Source organism: Triplophysa rosa, linkage group LG17 (assembly GCF_024868665.1).
Source record: "Triplophysa rosa linkage group LG17, Trosa_1v2, whole genome shotgun sequence".
NCBI lineage: Eukaryota > Metazoa > Chordata > Actinopteri > Cypriniformes > Nemacheilidae > Triplophysa > Triplophysa rosa.
Window position 1 is genome coordinate 2,932,619 of NC_079906.1, and position 21,576 is coordinate 2,954,194.

General features: G+C 37.5%; 1 protein-coding gene across 4 annotated transcripts in view; it reads right to left on the reverse strand.

The window, feature by feature from the left end:
• The window catches only part of aak1a (AP2 associated kinase 1a), a 65,271-nt gene extending 44,134 nt beyond the window's left edge, over positions 1-21,137 (reverse strand). The window contains exons 1-11 of one of the 4 annotated variants that reach the window (XM_057356038.1): positions 19,169-21,120; positions 18,639-18,892; positions 7,350-7,468; positions 6,564-6,672; positions 6,209-6,351; positions 4,304-4,425; positions 4,111-4,192; positions 3,218-3,350; positions 2,837-2,940; positions 848-927; positions 204-364 (exon numbers count right to left, since the gene is read on the reverse strand). In XM_057356038.1, the coding sequence (XP_057212021.1) occupies positions 204-364; positions 848-927; positions 2,837-2,940; positions 3,218-3,350; positions 4,111-4,192; positions 4,304-4,425; positions 6,209-6,351; positions 6,564-6,672; positions 7,350-7,468; positions 18,639-18,801 (1,216 nt within the window). In that variant the 5' untranslated portion in view covers positions 18,802-18,892; positions 19,169-21,120. Of the gene's footprint in view, positions 1-203; positions 365-847; positions 928-2,836; positions 2,941-3,217; positions 3,351-4,110; positions 4,193-4,303; positions 4,426-6,208; positions 6,352-6,563; positions 6,673-7,349; positions 7,469-18,638 lie in introns of all 4 variants that reach the window. The other 3 variants (XM_057356039.1, XM_057356040.1, XM_057356041.1) reach the window with 3 other exon arrangements.
• Between the last annotated feature and the right edge of the window lie 439 nt (positions 21,138-21,576).

A 21,576-nucleotide genomic window follows, 5' to 3' on the forward strand; every position in this document is an offset into this window, starting at 1 on the left:
TGGTTAAAGGTTAACTTTTGTTAATAAACTGTATTTAAAATAGATTCTTTTAAATACAGTTTTTTATTAAATATACAGTATATCAAAATAAATATCGTTATCGATCAATATAGAAAAAAACTATCGAGTTTACTTTTTTGCCATATCGCCCAGCCCTAGTAAGCAGTCTGGTAATTTTCTATAGTGTAGCTCAACACACTCACTGATTGGCTGGTTGCTGGCTGCTGCAGGTACATTGGCTCTTTTGCGAGGAGTGAGAGCCGGCTGAATAGGCAAGATGCCTGTGATTGGTTGAGCCTGGCCAGGTTTGGGTCGTTGTCGTGGTGCTATGGAAGTCTCCGTAGTGGGGATTGGATCAGTGAGCCTGAAAAACAGGAAGTCCCTTATGCATGCAATAATATTGCAATTCAATAACATCATACTACTGATAAACCAAAACATACATAATTAGCCAATTTGTTCAAATAAATAACATAAGATAAAATAAAAAAATTACAAGAAAAGAATTATATCTACCAAACTATAATTTTATACCTCATTATATATGTTTTTATTATAGCCATGTTTAGCAAATAAACCTACTCTTGAAATTATTCAATTCAATTTGTTCATCACACGGTAATAGACAAGACCCAATTTGCAGTAAAATGTAGACCTAGTTAGCTTTTCATATTTACTTTACAGTAGCCTGTGGTCTCCCCCATATACTGTATCTGCATTATATAGACAATAATGCACTCAGCTCTAAATATGTTGGTTACTCAAAATACATCTGTTGACCACTTTTCAATAAAATGTAAAATCTCATTAACACACGCTCTGTAGTTGAGCACACGGATAAGGTTACCTGGCTTTGTTTTGACTTTTCTTGACCACAGCTTCGCTGGCTCTTATTGGCTCTGGAAGTTTTTCTGGAATGGGTGTATTCTGGAAATATGAAAGGGAATAAGGCAAAATGTATAAGGAAACTATTACCATACTAATACAGGATTTGTGTCCAGGCCCGGCTCCAGGTATGAGATGAAAGGTGGGCCAAGTGATTTTCCAGGTGGCTGAGGGGGGTAACTATATATATTTTTTTGGCCCAAACTATTTACTATAAACAAACTATTTACAAAAGAACTATTTAGCTTTTTGAATTATTCCTACGTCTCATATTAATATTAGTATAACATTTTCATTTTTACATTCTTATGTTATATATTTACTTTTTTTAACATTTACATTTATTTTACATTTTACAATTTAGTATCTTAAGATTTGGTGAAAACATAAAAAGAGCTATTCATATCACTATATAATATTCACAGCATTAACTTTCTGCTCCTTTTAGAGAATTCTGTCACAAACTCATCCATGTCCAGTCCATGTTATTGCTTTTTCATGAGCAAAAATTACAAAATAAAAGTTCTATTCCTCTCATTATTAGCGTTATTCGGCGGAATGGTGTCAGAACCATCACCTGTTGGGTGAACCACTAATATTTTATGTAGCGGGTGGAATAATTATGCTATTCATGTGTCATTTGTGGTTCGGGTGCGGCTCGGGAAATAATATGCGCGGGCGGGCGGAACGCGGATCCAGCGGCCAAGACTATTTCGACTCACCTCAGCTGATGCAAAGCTGCTTTTACACGGTCCTGTGCTTCACATTTGTGTTCAAGCTCTTTCTGAAGAGCTGATTTCTAATTGCAGCGTTGAGCATTGTAGCCAATAGCGTACAACTGATGAACAGCTATGACTCATTCTTATAGCAATTTAAATAAACATTTTAGCTCATCATGCTCCTGCTTTTCTGCATTAAGCTTTATTTTGCCTTGATGGCAGCTAGCGGCTTTGGTATAATTTTACATGAAAAAGGTAAGGGAAACTTGTTAATATCACATGAACAATATTGGCTATTTTTAACAAATTTTGCATGAATCAAAACACATTTAATAAATCACTAATCAAATAGCCTATAGAATAGCTACTATTAGCTAACAATAAAAAAAAAAAGTGGATTCAGTCTGGTTGTCTCTCCTGAAACTCTGCCATGTTGAGTTACTACATGTTTAAAAATGCATTACCCAGGAATTCCTCATATTTTGTTACTTGTTGTGTGAGAAAATAAATGGTTTTGTCTACATCGTGTAGGGTGGGCAAAGCTTCTGATAAGGTGGGCATAGCCACCCTGGCCCCCCGTGGTGCCGGGCCTGTTTGTGTCTGTAAAATTTGCTTGTTATAATACATTGATGCAAAACAGTTCCTATCAAGTTAATATTGTCCTAGCAGAGTAACCTGGTCAAGTTCTGGTTCATAATTCAAACGTATTCATGTAAAATGTTTGAAAAGTCTGCTTGTACTATAAATGTAGTTTATGGCATTCTAATACATCTAGTGACATTGATACATCTAAATCTTTCTAAATTTATCTAAATTTATTTGGGCCACAAAAAAATCTAATGTTAATACCCTTTGAGGATCAAAAGTCATCCTGTCTGAAAAGCTTTTTCCAGTTAAAAATCAACAACAAAGCCATTCCTGAATTTAACTCAAAATGGCGCTCTGCGGGTGTCAGTGTTAATAGGTTTTTGAACGTGACTCAATGCGTCCATTATGCTATCAATACCGCTCAAATGGGATGGACCACTGGATCTAAGCCAATTGGCAGCTAGAAGCAATATCCTACTTCCTCTGCCACTATGTGCCAGCACTTACGATATCCACTGAAAAGGATGGGCATGAATTAAACATGTATGTGCCAGACAAAAACTCTGGGTGAGAGGATGTGTACATGGTAGTTTGGAAGGTGAGAGAGTGAAAAGTGAGCAGACACTCTCTTCTTTCATTCTTACGTTGACATTCTGTACTGAGCATTCTTTCCGTGCAAATTTAAAGGCAAAATATGACACTTGGTAGATATCTGGCCTTAAGTCAGCGTCCGGCTCCAGCATGTAACCTGAGAGAGGAAAATGAAACCAAATAAACATGTCTGAGGACATTGACAGGGAAGGGCATTATTTGGTGTTTTTTAACTATGGGCACTTTATTAAAATGACAGCAACTGAAGAAACACTCATTCATACAAACAAAAGTTTAAATATTATCACGCATATGCTATTTTGCCACTTAACACTTTTCAAAATGAACATAGAGGCAGGTTTTAGCAGTAAATCAATAAATGTGAGACATAAATGATAATATTAGCTGATAGATCAATAGTTATCTGAACTTACGGATGAGACAGTGCATGTCATGCGAGTAGCGGGAATTGTCTGGGATGGTGAAGCTGCCGTCACAGATGGCCACCTGACTCTCTCCAAACGGCAATGTAAAATAACACAATTTATACAACAAGCAGCCCAATGCCTGAAACACAAACAAAGAGAAATCATCAGATTTATGAACAACGCTCTTGGTCCAAGCACTCTTGGTCTGTACAAAAACAAAGTAATTTAGCATTAACCCTTCCACTAGAGGTCACTACAGTGAATTGCTATCAAAAAGCCATTTTGTGTGTTTGCATTGGTTTTAATGGCAGAGCTGCACATCAACCACTACACTAGTGCATCATCCTATTCAATGTCACCAAAAATGAAAATGTAAGTGAAAAGTTAAAGAAGTTAAAATCTTGTTTTTCTATGCCCTAAAAGAAACAAAAACAAAAAGGAAACTAATGCTAAAAACATGCTAATTGTGATAGCATCATCTTAGCAACATGTTAATCATGTTAGCATCATGCTAATCATGTTAGCATCATGCTAGCAACATGGTAATCGTGTTAACAGCATACTAGCAACATGCTAACGACATTCTTATTCATGCTAACAACATACTAAGCCCGGTTATCTTTAGACTTTAGCCTGGTTTTCATAGACTGGGGTAACAAAATATTTGTTTCCACCATATTAGAAAATGTTAAACCTTAAACCTTTCAAACTATTTTAAACTCTTCAGGCCAGGCTTTGTCAAGCCAACATAAAGTTTGTTCCATTTCTAGTTCCATTTTACTATCATTATCAGAGGCATAAAATATTCATAAAATGACAATGACATCTATAATCGCAATTATTTTTGCTATCGTGACATGCCTGGGCCATTCAAATTATTAAACCCACCCTTCACATACCCATATATCTGCTTTAGTTGTGATAACCTTCCCCCCATACAGATTCACCATTTCTGGGGCCCGGTATGAAAGAGTAGTGTACCTAAAAGCACAAAATAAATAGACAAATGTTAAATTATGGAACATTTTAGTTATTTTATTATGAAACAGAGAGTTTTGTATAATAAAAACACAGTAACAACAGGACACCCACTTTTTAATTTCCTCTTCTACAACTCCTACACCTTCTGTAAGAGGATTCTGGGCTTTGTCAGTGGCACTGCCAAAATCACACAACACATAATGACCTCTGTCATGAAGCAAGATGTTCTCCACCTAAAAGAGACACTAAAAGGTATTAGTGAGAAGACCCAATTATGTTTGTGGCATGAATCGCAACATCTAACTTTCCGACTCAGAGCATTTGAATTTCTAACTTTCTAACTTATGCAGTGTTTCTCACTGGATTTTGAGAGACTTGTGGTGCTGGTGAAGTCACATACTAATTAGCATATTCATGATGTCATTACGCTGTGTTTGCATCTGGACTAGTGTTGGTAGTGGAAATCTCTTTTTTTCTACTCTCTGATCTTTCACATTAGACTGCAGGGCTCGCTCACGCACGCACGCACGCACGCACGCACGCACGCACGCACGCACGCACGCACGCACGCACGCACGCACACACACACACACACACACACACACACACACGCACACACTGAGCTCATCAAGAAAGACAGACAGCATGCGAAATGCGGGAGAGAGAGAACGCAACGTGCCACTCACATCGGGAAAGAGAAAAGTTGCGTGTTTATCCACTAGTTAAATGAGATCGACAAATATTAATGACTAATAAAAAGTTTAGCTTGCTTTGTTTTCAGCAATCGTTTTTTTTCCATAAATGTTTTGTATGCCTGAATAAAACCCATAATCCCTGTTTATCAAACAAGGGTTTGTTTAGTTTAGTTAAATTGCCCAAAATTATTTTGTCCAATAAAACACCAATAGTGTTATGTTTATTTTGTATAATAGAACTCATATTTTGATGGTGCAATCAAACCTCCAAATATTGCTCCCTGACATTCAATTGAAACAGGCCTCACAACAGAAGGAGCCTCCGCTTATACTCGATTTTTCCCTGACATCACGCTGCGCACATGCACCAGGGTAAATGTTAAGGGGACATTTGTCAAGGGAGCTTTTGCAGCACTCAGAATGTTCTAAATGTCGTAATCGGGGTAAGTGGGAAAATATGCTATTTGTATTTATGGATGAATATTTTCTCCACCGATTAATAAACTTTTGACAAAATTTTTTATCTTTAACATTCTTTACATATTACATGTTCTTTTAACAAAAATATGCTCAAAATTTTTGCTCATTTTTATTCCTAACAAATAATCCATAAACAATAAAACAGTACTATGACAAACCCGCTTATATTTAAAATAGTTTTATTAATAAAAATGAATAAGATGGATATTACATAATATAAGCGTTACAACACAAAAGAAAATCGTTGTTATTTTAATAAATACACAATAACAATAAAACAAAAAGAAAAATTCCCTGATATTAAACGAACAAAATACTAACAAACCTTATCTTGCCCTTTTGTCTCTGCCATTGTCCTGACGCGCCTTTTAAAAGAAACTGCACAGCACATGCTTTATGGAGCAGACGCGGCTTAATTCATCTGTAGCGTCCGACCGAACTAAATGTACTTTATTTCTATAAAAAGTCATCTTTTAATGATTGTAAAATAGTTCTGTTTAAACAAATAAAATACAGGGTGGGTAGAATTTGTTTAATACGCTACTGGCCGAAATATAAAAATGTTAAATACAGTGTTTATAAAATAAATGGGGGGCCTCCAACTGTTTCTTTGAAACGGGCCTCCAAAATGCAAAGGCTGCAACTATCGGGTATAATTAAAAGTTTGCACAGACAAGTGTGTAAAACACAGTAAACGATCTCTGCTAATACCGGCAAAATGTTGGTATTACCATTATGTTAATTTGTTATATTCTGAATGTCGGACAACCAAAAAGTATGATTTTAGATCATTTAAAGAAGCAACTGTAAACAGAAAGATACGTTAGTGTATAGGTCATACTTTAAGGTCCCGGTGGATGATGGGAATTTTGCACTGATGCAGTCGTGTGATGGCTTCACATGTGTCACAGAAGATCTGCAGCACTTCTGGCTCAGTGAATCCAGTCTGCAAGCGCTGGTTCATCAGATTTACAACCTGACCACCTAGATTCATATCATACACACAAATAAAAGCCATGGGCGATTTTAAAATAATTAATTTAACTATACGCGAATCCTATCGTGCAAACACTGTCTGTGTGACAAAGGGATCAAGATACAATTTTACAATGTTGTCAGATTTTTTAAAACTTGTATAATGTCTTACTAGCATATCCAGCCATGCACATGTACTAGAAGTCATGACTCAGACTGACCTCTGCAGAAGTCCATCAGTATGAGAACTTCCCAAACGTCCCCTGATCCTACTGCCGTAATACTGGAATCCAGGAAGCCAACAATGTTTTTGTTACCCACCAGGTCCCTCTGTTTGAACAAATAAACATACCAAAAATAATGTTGCGAAACCCATATCCTTTTGGAAACACTGGCGGTTTGACCTATTTGAAGAGTAGATGTCTGGCTTTGTCAAGACACCATTCCATTCTCATTTAACATTGGATGGACATTATAGAAGCGCATTTTTTTCGGAATAAACAAATGCTGTGTGTGTATTGCCCATTGAAATTAATGTCAGAATTGAATCAATGCAACATCTAGTCACAATTACTAAATAGAGACGATGAAATATCCTTTTATTTTTGACCACAGACTACAAGCTCAGATAAGGAACACTTGGAGGCAGCTAAATCAACACTAGTTTTAAATCATGAAATAGATTAATTCTTGAATGCCTTTTCAAATAAACTCATTCACTCACAAATGGCCCCTTTTAGTCATCTATGTAGGAGTCCACTGCATGCAGCTGAGCATTTAAAGCAGCAAGACACTTTGTGAAGCTGAAACAGGGCTGACATTTTCAGTAGTAGACTGGATTTCCTTTAGCAACACATTAATCCCTGTGATTAGCCACAACTAGCTTGAAAATAAATGAAGCTGGTCACAAGCTAAACCTAGTCCAGCTAATACAAACTGGTCTGTCCATGTTTATTGTAGACTGTGGTTTTCAGCAATAATGATGAGCCAAAAAAGAAAATGCTCACCATAATCTGAATTTCCCTCTGACACACTTGAAGGTCCTGTTCATTGTTGACATACATCCTCTTCATTGCACAGCGGAGGCCTTGATGAGTTCTCACCAGAAACACGATGGCAAAACCACCTGTGAAGAGGAAATCCAGATACAGAAGATCTTTAAGCACGAGACTGAACGCGATCTCATTTAGGATTCAAGAAACGCGAAAAGTATCACAGGAACACAGGCAATCTTTGAGATTAGGGCAGCAGACAGTGGATAGATACAGATAGTTTAGCCTCATTTTTATGAGTTAAAGATGTAGTACTTTCAGTGCAAATAAACCTACTTTTCCTATCACACATGTGGTAAATTCTCAAGCTGCCATTGCTAGCTTCTTAAAGGATCTAGGATGTGATATGTGATCGTATCAAATATATGATATATATGATATGATATATGATGCAATACGGGTACGATATAGTATATGATATGATATACTGTATGATATCATATGACTAAATAAAAAAAAATTTGACTGTATTTGAATTTGAGGAATATTATTTTATTTTTTCATATATCACAATAAAACTGTTAATGTGAATTCTTTTGGCCGCGATAATGTGAAGTGACAGCCCTAAGTGCAAAAAAGGGAAATGTCTCCATATAAATTCTAGTCTAAAAAGATATATATTCTCACACCAACCTCAAAAAAGTTTTACTAAGCACTTGTCACAACCTTCTACTTAACACCAAACTTTCTGTCAAGCATGCTGGTGGCATCATAGTGCCATGGGGGTAGAAATATAAAGTGTATCAGAAAAGGGAGTGCCACAAAGAGTGTTTACTAAGTGAGTCAAAAGAAATTAAGGGTCTGAACTGAGAAGGCAGTTTAAAAAAACTTAAGACACAGTCTGACTCAGCATGCCACTAAAGCATCTGCTTTAAGCAAGCATGAAAGAGTGTTTGCATCCTCCTCTTTATCTCATAACCTGACGTGTTACCAAGTTAAAATTGATACTAACAAAAACAAAAAAATTAAATGGGTTGTAATGATTGTATTGATTGAGAATTCTAAAAAGGTCAGCTTTACAAACCAGAACAGAAGTGATAAAAATAAAACAAACACAAACTAGTGTTAAAACTGAATATGGTAGCGCATTGACTTTGTTCAGTTCAATAAGATCTAAAGTTACAGTGCTGACATATTTTATTTTAGTGCTAGTGTGTGTCTGTTTCATTTTTAATTTCTCTAATTAAGTCAAATTTAAATCGTTTTCTCACATATATTTTTTCATTTAATAAACATTTATTATAGATCCGCTGAACAACATCTAAAGTTATAGTGCGGACATATTTTATCTTAGTGCTAATGTGTGTCTGTTTTGGTTTTTATTTCTCTAAGTCAAATTTAAATTGTTTTCTCACATATATTTTTTCGTTTTATAAACATGTATTATAGATCCACTTAACTCACTCATTTGGATTTCTTTTCATATACATCTGGAAAGGGAAGGTGAGTAAGTTATAAGAGAACTTTCGTATTTTGGTAAACTATAAACTATTAGCCGAATCAATACATTTAAACTGTAACTTCAAAGACAATTAAAGATGCTATGCAAAATACAAATGCATGAGGAGGTGCTGTGTTTTGGACACACAATCATGTCTGATCTGTGTTTGTCTATGCATCAGAGATGTGGTGAGTCAGATTCAACATTCATTTAAATAAACACATGAATATCGGAGGAAAACAGCAATATGTTAAAAAATAACAAGCAATCCCTGTGTTCAGATGAGGTGTGGTGCAGTCTTAAATACCCTGCTCCTCCCAGAGAATGCTATTATGTAAGAGGGTCTATTAATATCTGTGTCCACTATCCTGGTTACAATGCTGATTACTAAGAATCCCTTAAGATGTTGGACAGACACTGATGATACTCAAAACTGCAGCATCTTATATTCTAGGTTAATGTCAATTAGACAAAATGCTGTCAGCAATAATTTCAAACTTTCAAATATCAAATACCCCTTAGTTTAGGGAAAAGTTTATGGATTAAAGTCAGGGATACAATTTTTTTTAAATTAGAATAATAGTTCATTATACTGTACCACAGATGCTTGGCATTGAGGATATTTGTGCTTGAGTTCTGTGCCATCTCTATTGTGCACCCTGTGTCCCAGCATGCACTACTCAGGTTTCTTCTCTGTTTGTATCACATGTCATTTCTCTATTGTACAATACGATGGCACTGTCCAATAGTGATACAAAGATAAAATTACAGCTGTTTCCAATGCTCAAGGGCACAATGGTGAAGTTCTTGAACATAGCTGTGCTGATCTGAGACTATTGTTGCAGTGTCTGTGACAACAGTCTCTCAAAGAGTCGGCATACAGTCTGGTCCCACAATGTACACTCCAGAATAGCCCATTAAAAAAACGTTTATAGACTTTATGATCAGAATTTCTGTCCATTCATAAGTAATGTTTGGAAAAGTGATTATTTTTATATTCAGAAGTCAAAATTGGGTGTAAGAATGAAATAGCTGGTATCTTGTGATGTAAACAAAATAGATTTCAGATTTCCTGTAAACATACAAACAAGCATAAAAAACGCACACACCCATTGACTCAGGACAGTGCTAAATTTGAAGAGCCTTCTTAAAGAGGTATCGTTTCACTTTTCTCATTTCCTGTTGTCCTGTTTGTGTCCGCATGTGATAATGTTTGCACCAGGGAAACTGGACGAATGTAACTATGATTCATCCATTCAGCAATGGTACACACTCACCCACTAAAACTACAGCACTAAACTACAAGCAGCCCTTTTTTACATTTGGTTTATTCTTGGCAATTCATTGGCATCATTATTCTACCATTTCGAGGGAGCAGTGACTATTCTCAAAGACAGAAAATGTAATGGGTACACACAATATCACGTTCTGATTTTTTCAAATATGGCCGAACATAATTCACAACTCAGTGCTAATACATAATGCATTCTAAGCAATGCTACAGTGAACGCTTTAGATGGTGTTAATGTAAACTGTCTTATACAGTCCATTGTCAGTATCACGGTGAATCTTACAAAATAAGTTATTTAAACTTACTAGTATGACTTGGAGTAGCACACACCTCTCAAATACAGGTCTGAAAGTTGAAAATGTATATCAGAGCAAAAACAAAGCCACGAGGTCAAAAGAACTGCCAGTAGAGCTCTGAGACAGGATTTTATCAAGACACAGATCTGGGGAAGATTATGAAAAAGATTCTGCTCAATTAAATGCTTAAAGAAGCATGTAGCCTCCTTGTATCATTAATGGAAGAAGTTTGGAACAACCAGATCTCTTACTTGAGCTGGCCTCCTGGCCAAACTGAGCAATCGATGGAGAAGGGCCTTGGTTAGATGATTGATACTCTGGTTGAGCTCCATGAATACATGGAGAATGGAGAAACTTATAAAGGACAAAAATCACTGGAACACTCCACCAATCTGGACTTTATGGCAGAGTGGCCAGACCCAAGCCTCTCTTCAGTGAAGATAAATGAAAACTTGAAATAACAAAAAGCACTTAAAAGACTTCAGACTGTCAGAAACAAGATTCTTAGTCTGATGAATCTCAGATTCAACCATCATGTCTCGAGGAAACCAGGTACTGGAGTCCCTGTGAACCGGAAACTGTGGTCATTTTTACTTCTGCATTTTCAGATTTTGATTGAAGATTATGAGGGCACATTAATTTTAAAAAGAAAATGACTCACGCTGACAAGCTATTTATTTCAAACACTGCAATATTCCATGAAAAAATAGGAACTGTAATTTTTTTTATTGGGACTTTAAAGTTAAGATAAAACAGTTTAATCTCCGTTTTAAGATTAAAATAAGCATAACAATGTCAAGTTTAAAAAAGACTTAACTGAACACCGCCAATATGAATACAGACCAAAATGCTCGAGCACACATTTGGCATGACAGCTGAGGGCTAACAGATGGCAACTATTAAGCATATTAATGAATAAAACAGTTGCTGACCATCTATTATTCATAAACTTACACAAGCACAGAGATCTCTTTGCTCTCTGAGGGCAGTGTGATACCTACCCACATAGCACCTCTTTATCAGAATGACAGGAAAATAACCCTAACCAGGTGCAGTATTGACAAAAATAAATAATGTTACAGTGTAGATGGTCATTAAACCACAGCAGAATATACTGTACAGCTCACAAGTGAGTAAATGAGAAAGAGTAGTGTCCTTTAAAGGGATACTCCACCCCAAAACGAATTACTCACCCCGAAGCTGTACGATAGCCCTTTGATGAGGTCCGGGAGCTTTCTGACTCCCCCCCCCATAGACAGCAATGTTCACCCAAAAATGAAAATTCTGTCATGATTTTTCCTCACCGTTTTGTCGTTTTAAACCTGTATGAATTTCTTCTGCATAACACAAAAGAAGATATTGAACTTTGAAGAACGTTGGTAACCAACCATACAATGGCGGTACCCATTCACTTCGATTGTATGGACACAAAGACAAAACCAATGCAAGTCAATGGGTACCGCAACTGTTCGGTCACTGACATTCTTTAAAATATCTTCTTTTGTGATCTGCAGAAGAAATCCATACAGGCTGGAAATGACAAGAGGGTGAGTACACGATGAGAGAATATTTATTTTTTATGTGAACTGTCCCTTTAACTCCTCCCTTCTAACTGTCAGTCAGCTGAAAGTTCGTTCTAAAGAAGAAACCTTCTTTAATTCAGCACTGGAAAACACAAGTCATGCCTTCTATTTTTCTCATTCGCTATTGTGTTTCACATGAAAATTTGTCAGAATATGAAAGCAAAGGCGATCGCGACTTCCAGTACATAGGGATTTTAAGTTCAACTTGATGTGATCTGGAGCCAATAAATGTGACTGAAGCCAGTATACAAATAAAACAAATTAAATTGATTTAACTTAACCTAATAAAACGTTTAGACTGGGTAGATGTTAACTGTTATGTTTTTAAAATGCTCAGTAAAGAATGCCACATGGAATACCTGTAAGTCCTTCCGCCTGAATATTTTCATTATTAATGCTTGCTCAAACATTATTTTGCTCCACAATAATGGTTATGGATGTCACAAAATGATGTTTATTCAATGATCGACAGAGTCAGTCATGACTTCCATTTCAGTATTCTACAGTGTTTTGTTATATACTATACAATTTTGTGGCCATCCAAGTACTTCATGCACAATGAATTCAACAGTCCTTCAAAACTAGTAGTTATTATGCAACTTTATTACAGTACGGCTTCGTACAGAATATGTTCAATGTCGTTCTTGCTATACTTTGTCATACGCCAATTGATTTGCGCACCACTGGCATGCAGTTAAACACACATCTGTCATGGCTCTGCTTCATTTAGTCATGTTTTTCTTGGTCCTGTAGGAGAGTCATGGCAAAGCCTTTGGTTATGTGTGGAGAGAAACATATTATTGTCCTTTTGACAATAATATACGTTCTCTCCAGTGTCTTGTCATTGGCCCCACTCCTCTCGTTTCCTTGTTATCTTTCCCTGAGTGTTTGATTACCCAAACCTGCCCCGTGTCGTTATCCCTCGTTTGTCTTTCCTTTAAATGTCCAAATGTTGTCCAGCCGGCCTTCCATCCGGCGCCATGTGTTGTCCAGCCGGCCTTCCAGCCGGCGCCATGTCCTGTCCAGCCGGCCTTCCAGCCGGCGCCATGTCCTGTCCAGCCGGCCTTCCAGCCGGCGCCATGTCCTGTCCAGCCGGCCTTCCAGCCGGCGCCATGTCCTGTCCAGCCAGCGCCATGTACTGTCTAGCTGGCCTTCCAGCCGGCGCCATGTCTTTTGTTTGGACTTTTTTTTTTCTCTATGCATCACGTTTTTGGTCGTGCTTTGATGTTTTTTGTCACAGTCTGTGTAGTCTTGTTTGTTCCTTGAGGAGCATCAGGATGCTGCTCCTTAAGGAGGGGCTTCTGTCATGGTTCTGCCCCACCTTGTCTTGCTTTTCTTGACCTAGTGGCAGAACCATGATAGAACCTCTTGTTTTATGCGGAGAGTCATTTTGACCCTGTCGGCCTTCGATACTCTCTCCGGTCCTTGTCTGTGTTCCCGCCCTTTTGTATCCCTCGTTTTGACTGTTCATTAGTTCATGCCCCACACCTGTTCCCCTTTGATTTGTCCCTTTATTTAATGCCCCTGTGTTCTGTCTTGTGTCGGTTCATTGTACTCTGTCGTGTTTCGTGTGGGTGAGTTCTTGTCCTGTTAAGTGTAGCCTAGTCTTTTGTTGTAAGTAATAGATGTTATTTCTAGTTTAGTGTAGTAAGTCCTTGTTCTTGTTATATGTCATGTTTACAGTTTATTTAACCCCCACGTGGGTCTTTGTTTTGTATGTTTTGTTATTTATTAAAAGTCTAGTTTACCCCTTACCCTGTCTGCACTTGGGTCCTCTGTCTGTGTATCCATGTCTCTCATCCCCGATTCGTGACGCATCAATGCAAAATGTGAAGGTAGTAGTTGTAGCATTTAGCATGACACTGTGTTGTTTCTTTTATAATGTAATGGTTATTTGAGATGACAGTTTCATAAGTTAACATTTCGTAATAACATTCAAATACGGTGGATCGCCACTTCTATATACTAATGCTGTGTGCTGCAATGTACAGCATCTGCTAAACCTAACTATTTTCTACTTTAAGTCTCCCCAACCGGAAACTGCCTAGGGTTCTGGCCGTGAAACGCAGAAGACACGCATGCATAGAGCCCATCCAAATGACGAGTGTGTTAATTTTATTTCGTTACATTTATTACTTTTATCATATTTTTTAAGCAAATAGCAGCAATACATTTTTTTGGCGTTCACTGACCATAAAACACGTGGGGGCTAGCCTCAGTCGCAGTTTCGTTTTCTGGGAATAACAGATTTGCAGCAATGGCCTTCATTGACAAGCTTTCAATATATTTATCTATCTTTTAGAGAGATTAAATGCAAAGGAAATCTTCAGAAGTGGGAGCCTGGAGCCTTAACTGAAAAATTTGCAGGTAAAGCCTGGCTCAGATTACAGGATTCTCGGTCAGATTTTACCCTGATTTCCCCTCCCGAGAATCTTTGAAAAAATCGGGTCCAGAACCTCGATCGGGTCCGAGGTTCGGCCCAGATTATCATGTAATGTGAGGCGTTCACAGATCGAATCTTACACCTCCCGATCTGCTACGACAGAAATCGGGGCTGCCCCGATCATATCAAACATGTTTGATATTTAGGATTTTAAATCGGGGTGATGACGTTGGTACTTTCGCAACAGCCAATGAGAGGCACATCTGCAAGGTGACGGAGGTGACTGACAGACCTTTAAAAATGTCGACCGCGAAAGCTCCTGCAAGGGTACGTTGGACAGCGGAGATGGAGGAACAACTTGTGGCAACAGCATGATTGTCCATATAATGTATCCTCCAAAACATACCACAACCGCACAGATAAGGAAAAGAGCTGGGGAGAAGTCGCGACGGTGTTAAATGTACCGGGTAAGTTAACTGCTAACGCGCAGTTTGTAGTTTCGTTCAACAGATTGTTATTTGGTTATAGGCATACAGATAACATGCGTTTATGTGTTTGTTTTTATGCTGTATCTCATAATCACATTGGCATTCATCTTTATTCTCGGCAGTGACAATTTTTTTTCTTCCGTTATTTATTAATATTAAACTTAAGCGGCTTGCCCAAAGAACAGTCATAACTTCAGCCCTAGCAAAAAGCATTATAGCACCCCCTGCTCAAAATATGTTCCCGCGGCTTTGGACAGACAGACAGAGAATCGTTCAGAGAGCGACAAAGACGTTACACAACCGTTGCCAGGTGAGATCACGTGAAATTAACTTTGCGATGTCCCTTTGTTTACTTATGTTTCCCGGTGAGATGACGTAAGAGGCGTCCTCTGGTATGATAATCTTAATATTATCCTGTAGTTTGGGTGTCTTAGAATGTCTTTTGATGTGCAATTATGAAATAAAAAAACTTCCAATCAAACTTTCTAAATTTTTATTTTTGAACTTGCTACCTTTAGGCTTATTTATAAACACAACTTTACGCCCCAACGTTTTCTTATCTGAACATTTCACATTCATAAATGCAAGTTTACAACGGGCAAACCTATTTTTGTAGTGCTTGAAAAAGAGATTCAAATGTAGATGTCAACATCTAAAAATAGTAAACCCATTAAAACGGTTACTATTAGCTCCTTTTACAAAACTGCATATCCTATGGATATGTAAAATATGTGTAATTTAGTTGAACACTGATGAGTGTGAGCTTGTTTAAGAATTTAAATAAAATAATCTGTCAAAATTCTTTTAATGTGTGTGCTGCAACCAGATTTTTAATCTTTCCGGATTTTAAAACTCCTGTAGTCTGAGCCAGGTTTAAGATTTTAAATAAGAGAATCTGTTAAGATTCTCCTTATGTGTGTGCTGCAACCAGAATTTAAAATCTGTCAGGATTTTAAAACTCCTGTAGTCTGAGCCAGGTTTAAGAGATTAATGTCTGAAAACTCCCTCTTAGTACAGTCATGTGAAAAAGGACCTAAAATATTTTATTTTTAACATTTAAACAAATATGTAATGAAACGTGTACATAATAATAAATTAATATAATCTATCATATGACACATGAAATTAACATTGTGTACTCATTTTCACAATTAAAGTCAATAGGAGAAGTGTAGGAGATGTAAAGACCTATGAATTCTTCTTCATATTGAAGTGTGCTTTTACTTCTTTCCACATGATGACTGTACATCATTTTTGACAATACAATTTTTATTATAAATAATTATTGTAATAATAATAATAATACTGGGTAAGTGTGAATATTTACAAAAGAGAATATCTGTTTATAGGTTGGAACAAACATCATTCAGTATCAGGAGGAGCAATGGAAGACATTCATGTTCCTTCATGAAGCATGATACTGGAGGAAGACCGTCTTTTATAAACAGTTGAAACGTGGGTGGTGCTGCTGTTTGGTTTCTTTTGCTTAGGTAGTTTATAATTGTATAAAATAGACTAGCCTCTGTTCTGTTTATTTATTTAGTTGATTCTTGTAAATTGATAATTGCTAGTAACTTTATGATAAAGGAAGTACGTTAATAAAACAACTGCAACAAAAACTTATTGTATTTGAAATAAAGAATTATAAAGGTATTTCTATGTTGTGCACTATTTGTTTACACTGCAATAAAATAATACTAAATAGGATGGCCAAAATAACAATAATAAATAACATGTTGGCAAAAATAACCCAACAAATTAGTTATTTCATAACCCAACAGTTGGGTTAAACTTGTAACCCAACAATGGGTCGGTGCTATGGTAACCCAGCATTTGGGTTATTTGTTGGGTCAATTTTAACTCAACTGTTTTTAGTGAATAGGCAAAAGGCAACCCCATATTGAACTGTGCTTCTCAAGGTCAGAGCTTCTAGACCTTGATGGGATATGAGAACAAAATGGCTCAAGGGCATACATTCCCGAGAAAAAATACAAAGCGATTGGATGCTGTTAGAACAGTTGGCTAAAACAGTTTATTGGCTGCTGAACTCCTCTTAAAGTCCCCATGTACTGGAAATTGCGAGCGTTTTTACTTCCGTATTTTGATGCATTTCCGAGTGAAGTGGAATTTCTAATGAGAAAACTAGTGGGCGTGGCTTTCGCTTTCGTCTTTCTCTGCGATTTGATTGGATGTATAAAAACAGCCGTTGTGTTTTGAAATGGAACTCGCAGCAGACTGAGAGTTGAAGGGGAGGAGTTAACGGATGCTCCGCACAAGCCGTCTAACATACGTAATTTAAGATGGAAAGTCATTACAGGAAGGAAGAGCATTTTCAGATTTTAACTAAAGATTATGAAGGCACACAAATTTTGAAAAGAGAATCACCCACATTGATAAAGTATTTACAATAAACGCTGCAATATTTCATTAAACAATAGCCATTGTAATTTTTTATTTCACAGGTACTTTAAACTTTCCTTTACATAAGACATACCTATATGCACACCAATTTGCATACTTACACACTATTCAAGACCATAAAAGTATTGTAAAGAAGTGTAAATAATAATACTTACCGATAGTACGACATGCAAACAATAACTAACTGAATGAACATAAAACTTATCTGAATTTCATACTAGCAGAACGATACTAACAAGCTTCTTTATTCTTTTGGTATGGAACAACTGAAATACAACAATCACGTTAGATTTTAGACTTTCCGTACAACATTTCTTATGGCAGAATGCATCCGATCTCTCGTGAGACACAACTGTTCCAAATCTGCTTAGGCAATAACAGAGATAACCTAAAGCTGGAGCCACAAGCATTTAGAAATCCCCAGACACTGAGGTCATGAAAAAGATTTGGCAGTCTGTTGTCTCACAGACAACGTTCAATCATCTGCTGGGTTTACATGGCTTATTTAAGAATATGCAATCTTTTGTTAACAAGATGCATTGTTGCCTAAAATTTCACCAAACCACATTTATGCCTTTTCTGACACCCAGGTTAAGGCACTATGTGGGGCCTCTGCTGAGATTTCCTGTAAATTAGTGGGAAAACTGAATGACTTTTAATCTGTTTATAGGAAATCAAAGCAACTCTTAAGAGACGTTAAGCTGGTGACTAATGTAATGCAGCTTGAGCATACATTGAGCCTTGTATATGCACTGAGGTCATGGCATGTTCAACACATTTGCAAAAGCTATGTTTTTATTTCTTTTGTAGAACATAAAAAGGAATGGACAAAATGCTGCTGTTTTCAGTGAAAGCAGTGGGAAGGGGACTGTTAAGGACCCACTGATGTACAGTACAAGGTGTTGATTCGTATACTGGAGCACACTTGTTAATTATTCTGAAGGCTAAAATATCCGTAAGAGCAAAAAAACTTTAATGGAATTCATGAGGACTTTAGGCTTCAACAAACGCACACACAGAGGCATACTATAAATTAAAAGATCAATGATCAAAGTCTACTTTTTAAGTCTTGAGCATAACTGACGAACAAGTGTTCAATTTGTAAAGAAATACTCATTCAAGCTTTATCTGCTGAGGCAGCACGCGTCACTCTGTGCTGTCAGCAAACGTGACGCATGAATGAAAATTGTTTACGTCAGAGGATCAGTTATTCAAGGCCCTATCGTTTTTATTCAATTAGGCCTAATAATTAATAATTACTTCGATTTATGTTTAGAATTTTATTGACGATGCATTAATTCCACCAGGCGAACCAATAAAGTCACCAAAGTAATATCTTACCCTCAGCCACAGTCTCCTCCACGGTCACTTGATACCGTCCTATAGTAAAAACCCGTCCGATAAAAGTGCCGCCGCTCCCGGACCCTGCAGCGCCTCCTGCACTGGAACCGGAGCCGGGCCCTGAGCTCACCATCTCCCGTCGGGCGTCAAAGAACTTCTTCATTTTCCAACCCCCAACACTTTTATTTCAAGTATTGAATCATAAAAAACAGCCAGTTCCTTGTGTATGCGACAGATCCACCGAAGCTTGACAGCTAATGCAAGTAGAAAAACGATGATTCCGTACGTTTAACGGAGGTAGAGGTGATGCGAACCTTTATCACAATATCATTAATTCAAGTTGCATTTAATTCAGCAATATCCGAGTCCTCAGTTGAATAATACAAACAAACATAAGGAATCGCCCAGCAGGATGAGTAACCATCGACTAAAGTCGTTATACTTGTGTACCTTGATATATCATCACCTTCTTAGCTTATGTAGTATCTGTTAAATGTCTAAAGAAAGCCACACACGTCGCTAACACTCACAGCTGATGTGCTTTTATAAACAAAATAGTATCCACTGGGTCCACTTCCTGCCGCCACGCTGTACTTATCCGCAATGATTGTCAGCAGTAAAGCGTTCCAAGAGTTGCCCCCTCTCTGCTTTTGCTCATTCAGTCAATCATCTCAGCTGATCCCATAATAAAAACACATGTTCGCCCGAAAATCAGGAAGTGCCGCGCATACGGAGGGAAGCAGCTGGATCGTCAGAGACGTTGTTATGATAGTGTTAATGGGTTTCTGCTGATATGGAAAAATAATGATACACGGTTTGTAAACAGGAATAAACAGAGCGTTACTGGACTGACTCGACCGTCGGTCAGTGACGAGCTGGTAGTTGTAGCTGCTCAACAGAAAGAGGTGACGTCAGCTGGAAGACACACATGCGCTTCCTATAATGGCCTACAGAGGGCTCTAGACAGCCTTTACATTTTTTACATTTATACATTTGGCAGACGCTTTTATCCAAAGCGACTTACATTGCATTATACTATACTATGGAGTTATATTGCGGACTATATTAAAAAGGAATTGCAAACTGCATTTGCAAATGCGTTTTCTATTTGTTCGTGTCAAAATTGTGACATAATTCAAACGCAAATGCAAACCGTTTTCATTTGCATTTACGCGAACGTACAATGTCTGCCAAATTTCAAAAGGAAAAGCAAAGTCTATTTGCAAATGAATTACCCGTGTCTTACGAGTTACGACCCTGCCAAATTTAAATCGCAATAGCAATTCCCCATATGCCATTTCACTTCCTCTGGTGTCGCGTATTAAGCCTGCCAAAACTCAAATGAAATCGCAAATCCCTTTGCATTTGCGTTTCCTCCGACTTGTACAGAAACCTGTCAATCAATGGCGGGGGTGGGCTTATTCAATGGGGCGTGTTTGTATCGGGAAGTGACGTCATTCACCGTCGCAGTGGTGTCAGTCAGTCCAACGCTAAGGTGACACTGGTTGTGGCTAAAAGGGTTTCAGCTACAGCTAAAAGCCAAAATAACAATATGGAACAAATGAGGATCAGATGCAAAGTTTCATATAGAGAAATCTTTACAATGAATCACAATTGCGGTACTTAACAAGTATAATTTAAAGAAGTTCAACGGGCTCGATAAACAGATGAACACAAACAGTGGTCTGGTGATCTCAATGAGCTACCAATAAAAGTCATATTGAAGCCGTGTGGATTCATCATAATTACATGAATTTCTCAGGTTGGTGCATCAGCTGATGGGCTCATTTACTGCACATGTTGTTGAAAAGGCTGTTCGGAAATTAAATTTTAAATACAGCAACAACTCCATCCAGTAATTTGTAGATGACAGCTACTTCTGTGTCCAGCAAACTCACTAAAACACTGGAGCACAAGTTTGTCTTTGTCTCACTATGTTATGATACACAAATAAAGAGATGTAGAATTCACGTACTTTTGTAATTTATTATTAACTTGTTATACTGTATGCATAATGAACAACAATGATATGCAGGATGCTGTTTATTCATACAAAGTGAACATGTTTTGTTATGGTTTACAACACGTATTAATCATGATGCAAAATACGGTCACAGTGTTGTCAATAAATGTCATGTCCTCGCTTTGACTTCGGAGTACTGTGAAAACGAATATCATAAACAAACATGTGTAGAGGAATGTTGCAGAAGGTGATGATTATCCATCCTGCACCGAAGTTTCACATGCTACGTGATGCCGCTCTGAGCCCAGAGTTCCAGCGCGAGTTATTTCCAAACAAAAAACCTGAAAACTGCACTGTTGTAACTTCACTCCTCATGTGTTTAGCTGTATCACATGTATGTATCTACTTAAGTTACAGTCGACGGTGAAGGATGTCACTTCCCGATACAAACACGCCCCATTGAATAAGCCCACCCCCGCCATTGATTGACAGGTTTCTGTACAAGTCGGAGGAAACGCAAATGCAAAGGGATTTGCGATTTCATTTGAGTTTTGGCAGGCTTAATACGCGACACCAGAGGAAGTGAAATAGCATATGGGGAATTGCTATTGAGATTTAAATTTGGCAGGGTCGTATCTCGTAAGACACGGGTAATTCATTTGCAAATAGACTTTGCTTTTCCTTTTGAAATTTGGCAGACATTGTACGTTCGAGTAAATGCAAATGCAAACGGTTTGCAATTGCGTTTGAATTATGTCACAATTTTGACACGACAAATAGAAAACGCATTTGCAAATGCAGTTTGCAATTCCTTTTTAATATAGTCCGCAGTATAACTCCATACTATACAATTGTTTCTGAGTATGTGCAATCCCTGGAATTGAACCCATGACCTTGGGGTTGCTAACGCCATGCTCTAACCACTGAGCTGAGGTGATGAGGGTCACTCACCAGATTTTGCCTTCATTGTTTAAA